General features: G+C 35.0%; 1 protein-coding gene across 2 annotated transcripts in view; it reads right to left on the reverse strand.

The window, feature by feature from the left end:
* The window catches only part of LOC106867657 (mismatch repair endonuclease PMS2), a 42,752-nt gene that overhangs the window by 33,617 nt on the left and 4,919 nt on the right, over positions 1-4,216 (reverse strand). Inside the window, exons 1-2 of one of the 2 annotated variants that reach the window (XM_014912588.2) lie at positions 2,519-3,085; positions 1,676-1,820 (exon numbers count right to left, since the gene is read on the reverse strand). In XM_014912588.2, the coding sequence (XP_014768074.1) occupies positions 1,676-1,704 (29 nt within the window). In that variant the 5' untranslated portion in view covers positions 1,705-1,820; positions 2,519-3,085. Of the gene's footprint in view, positions 1-1,675; positions 1,821-2,518; positions 3,086-4,216 lie in introns of those variants that run through there. The other variant, XM_014912589.2, reaches the window with a different exon arrangement.

Consider the following 4,216-nt stretch of genomic DNA (forward strand, 5'->3'; position numbering starts at 1 on the left):
AACATATGCGAGCGTCCTAATCCGAAACGGGGCTAATGCAGAATCGCACCTCTCCTTGAAAAAGGCATTTCTTTGAAAAATATTTTTCGGATTCCTACGTTTTAGATGTCAGAAATTACGAATATGCAAAAAAAAAAAAAAAAAAAAAATTTAATTTCATCCCCAAATTTAAAATTTTGATTTTGTTTATTGAAAAGGTTGCAAGATGCAAAAGAAATTTTAGAAAAGTAAATGAGTAAAAATTTTACCGGTGAGTGTGTTAAATTATAAGGTACTAAAAGAGAATGGTTCTCCCCAGACACAACAGAATATGCTTCAACACACGAACTCACATAAAGAATCTTGCAAACCAAACATTAATATGTTTAATAATTAATATTAAAAAGTTCTTCAAGAAGGGGCTCGAATTTCACCCCCTCCCCCAATTTAAAATGTTGAACATTTTCATCCATTTATTTATTTGTCTGTCTATCTATTTATCCCTATCCGTTTATTCATGGAATATATTTGCCAACAAAATGTGCCGGTCCTTTAGAAGACGGTGTTACTGTTGTTTTTAGCCCCATGAAGACATTCATATCTATATATCTATCTCTTTATACACATACCTATATGCTTATTGAATTAAAATTTTTGAAAACGTGGTTTCTTGCATATTCGTAATCTCCGACACCTAAAACGTAGGAATCCGGCGAAATTGCATTAGCCCCTCCGAAACTCCACCCATGCATTATATGCCAGATAAACGCTTATATCGCTAACAATAGCAAGGTGTATATATTCAATTCTCTTTGTTGGCGAAGGTAAAGAATACGGACACCCAGTGTTTAGGGATAGGGTTACGCCGAAAATGGGTGCTGTGCGTATTCTTAATTTTCACCGAATTCTGGTTTAAGCACCCCATATAAACTCTCTTACAGTAAATATAGTTACAAAAATGCAGTATTAAACAGTTAAGCTACTATAACATCTAAGGAATTGTGTATTTGATATTACAAAGAAAAAGCCCACAAAACGATTCAGTGTCACAGCTCTCATAAAAATCTCATAATGGTGATGTTGGTGGTGAGAACTAAGACACTTTAACCATGCAATAACTAGTGTTCTTAGCAAGACCTTTCTTCAAAAAAAAACCGTGGATAGGGAAAGAAGGGCAGACCGGAAGATGGACAGACAATCTCAGTAAATGGACAAGTAAATCAAAGGAAACCAAGTTCTGGTACACAGCAGTGACAAGTCATCATCTGCCGTACATTACGACGGTGCCCCGACAACAACATTACAAACTGAGGGCTCGAGCAAGTAAAATTTATGGATAAATTAGAGAAGGGAATACTTCATCTACTTGAAAAGAAAACACCTATTACACACAATACCGAGTAATAAAGAGGCGAGCCTGAAAATGACACTATTTAATCGCAAGCATTATAGGGTTTAAGGCCGAAATATTATCGTACTGAGAAAAACATTAACGTCACCACATGCCAACTACATTTCCCAAACAATCAGTTTTTAACACTTATATAAGCAAACAACGGTGAAAAGCACAAACCAGGTGTTCATACCATATAACAGAACAAACTTACATTTCCTTTGTATATTTCCTAATGGATGAATAAATAGGTGTCATAAGACTGAGAAAATAACATTAAAATATATTAGTTGTTGCACATACCTGTCACTGTTATTTTCTTCCATCTTCATCTGTCGTCACGACGCGGGAGTTTTAATACAATCATATCTTTTAGGTTTCCCAACAAACTCACTAACGAGCGCTTTAATTTCGTTGCTTTTCTTTTTCGTTTTATCAACGATGTATTCTTGCCAATATATAAAATAGTATTAAAAAATAATTAACTTATATCGAACAAAAAGTTTTAATTTACTGTAAACAATTTATAATTGTCGATGCTATGAAGAAAGATAAATACTGAACATCCTTCGAAGCGGTGTAGTTATTGCAAATTTAATTTAAAACTTACAAACTATTTTAAGACTTTTATTCAGTTTCTAATTGTTCTGAGTTGATTGTTATATATAGTAAATAGTAAATAAAGATTTTAATTCACTGAAAAAAACCAAAAAAAATCCATTAATATGTTTTATAATTAATTATACCGAGTTCCTTACAGAGATAGTTCCGAGCTGTTGGTATACGAATAAACTTGAATTGATAAACAAGAGAATTATTCTTTTTTCGCTAAGATAAAAACTAAATTATATTCTAATAAAACTATACTTTACATATTTAGTTTCAAAAGAGTTTCGTTTTGTCATAATGTGTATGAAAAATTTCCAATTTACTGCAATTTATGGGACCACTCGATATGATTATTAGTGACAATTTAGAATTGAAAGCATAAGTTGGTAGCGAATTGGATCAGAAGAGTCTTCTTTCTCTGGGTTATCATCTATATATAATCATTCAGAGTTATATAATGTATACATTAAAAAAAAAAAATCAAGGAAAATAATTATTCAAAGACATCACTTGAAAAATAATAGTTAGAGAGCTCACCTTGACTTTGTTGTCAAGTTAACAAGCACACACTACCAAGTAAACTCAAGACGAAGAGCGGTGTTGTAAGTCGACCGATCGTCAAGTTATGCCGGATTTTAGAAGGAGACAAGTAATTAGATAGATTTGCATCTATACCTATCATCGGATTTTGTTAGAGCCCCACATGGTAAAGATGTGGATGGGAAAATGTAGGTAGAGGGTGATGTGCTAGCAACCCTCTCCCTTACTGTTCTACAAAGTAAACAACAACAATAACTACGCAGAGGCAACCATGGTTGAAACAAGAACAACAACAAGCATTATTAAAAGAGAAAAAAAGCATGGTCATCCCTTATCTTAACTCCTGACTGGGTGAAAATGATCAAACTTTAAACCTCTATAACCTTTTAGAAACATTTTTCTGGAAAAAATGAAGTAACTCCAGCAATGCAGCTTGGGCAAAGTGTATTATTGTGCCAACGTCGGAGTAACCAGTGAACATCGAAAATGCCCAGAAGGAAGAAATATTATATACATAGCTTTATTCGTTTGCCCGACTTGTAGTCATAGCGAAATATTTTCGATAGTGACAAAAAGGTTGCTGTCTGCAAGTAGAAGGGGAAAGAGTAAGGAATGCACGGTGCTGACTAGAAAGGATAAAGGTGGCTCTGCTCTGATTGGCTGTATGCAAATGAGTTCATTACTGGGGTCCGGAATTCTCGTGGGAAAAAATTTCGCGTCCCGTACTAACCTTTCAGAGACAACCCAAATGTCCCGTATTTAGTCCATTTTCAAATCTTGTAATAAAAAATATTTTTACTACCTTCTTTAGGTTCTTAGTTGTAACTTTATAAGTAATTATGTTTTCTTTTTTATATTCTCTTGATGAAAATAACCTAAATGTAACGAGTAAACTAGTGTTTGAAGTTTACACAAAACTGACGTGTTTACAACTTCATACTGTCAACAAAGTGTGTTACTACTTGCCACGGTGCACTTTTTCTTCTAACTTAAAAACTAATCCATCCATCCCCAGATGCCAAAACGTAAGTGTAAATTTCGTGATGCATATTCCAGCGAATGGACATTTATCAAACAAGGTAGAAGCTGTTTTGAAGCTATAGATGGTCGAGGTGAGGCGCGGTGAAACCATCTAATAACGACTCCGTTCGGAAGGCTGGTATAATTCATATGTGCCAGTTGGAAAAGAGAGAGACATAACCGAGTAGAATGTTTGAGAAAAGATTTATTGATACGTTAACATGTGTGTCTGTGTGTGCGTCATGTATACAGAATAATAGATAGGCCGTCATGAGAACAAAGTGTATGTGTGTATAGGGATGGGTGTATGCGTGTGCGTTAAGTACATATAAGAATAACAATGAAGAAGAAAGTGAAAGAGTCTATAATGAGAAGTTAGACGAATGTTCATAGACACAAGAATGAGAAGTACCAGTTCGTGGTCAATTGTACACGGGAGTTGAAATACTTTTTTTCTTCTACTCTAAGCAAAGGCCCGAAATTTTGGGGGAGGGGGGTCGGTCGATTAGATCGACCTCAGTACGCAACTGGTACTTAATTTATCGACCCCGAAAGGATGAAAGGCAAAGTCAACCTCGGCGGAATTTGAACTCAGAACATAAAGACAGACGAAATGCCTCTAAGCATTTCGCCCGGCGTGCTAACGTTTCTTATTTCTTTACTGCCCACAAGGGG

This window comes from Octopus bimaculoides, chromosome 1 (genome assembly GCF_001194135.2).
Source record: "Octopus bimaculoides isolate UCB-OBI-ISO-001 chromosome 1, ASM119413v2, whole genome shotgun sequence".
NCBI lineage: Eukaryota > Metazoa > Mollusca > Cephalopoda > Octopoda > Octopodidae > Octopus > Octopus bimaculoides.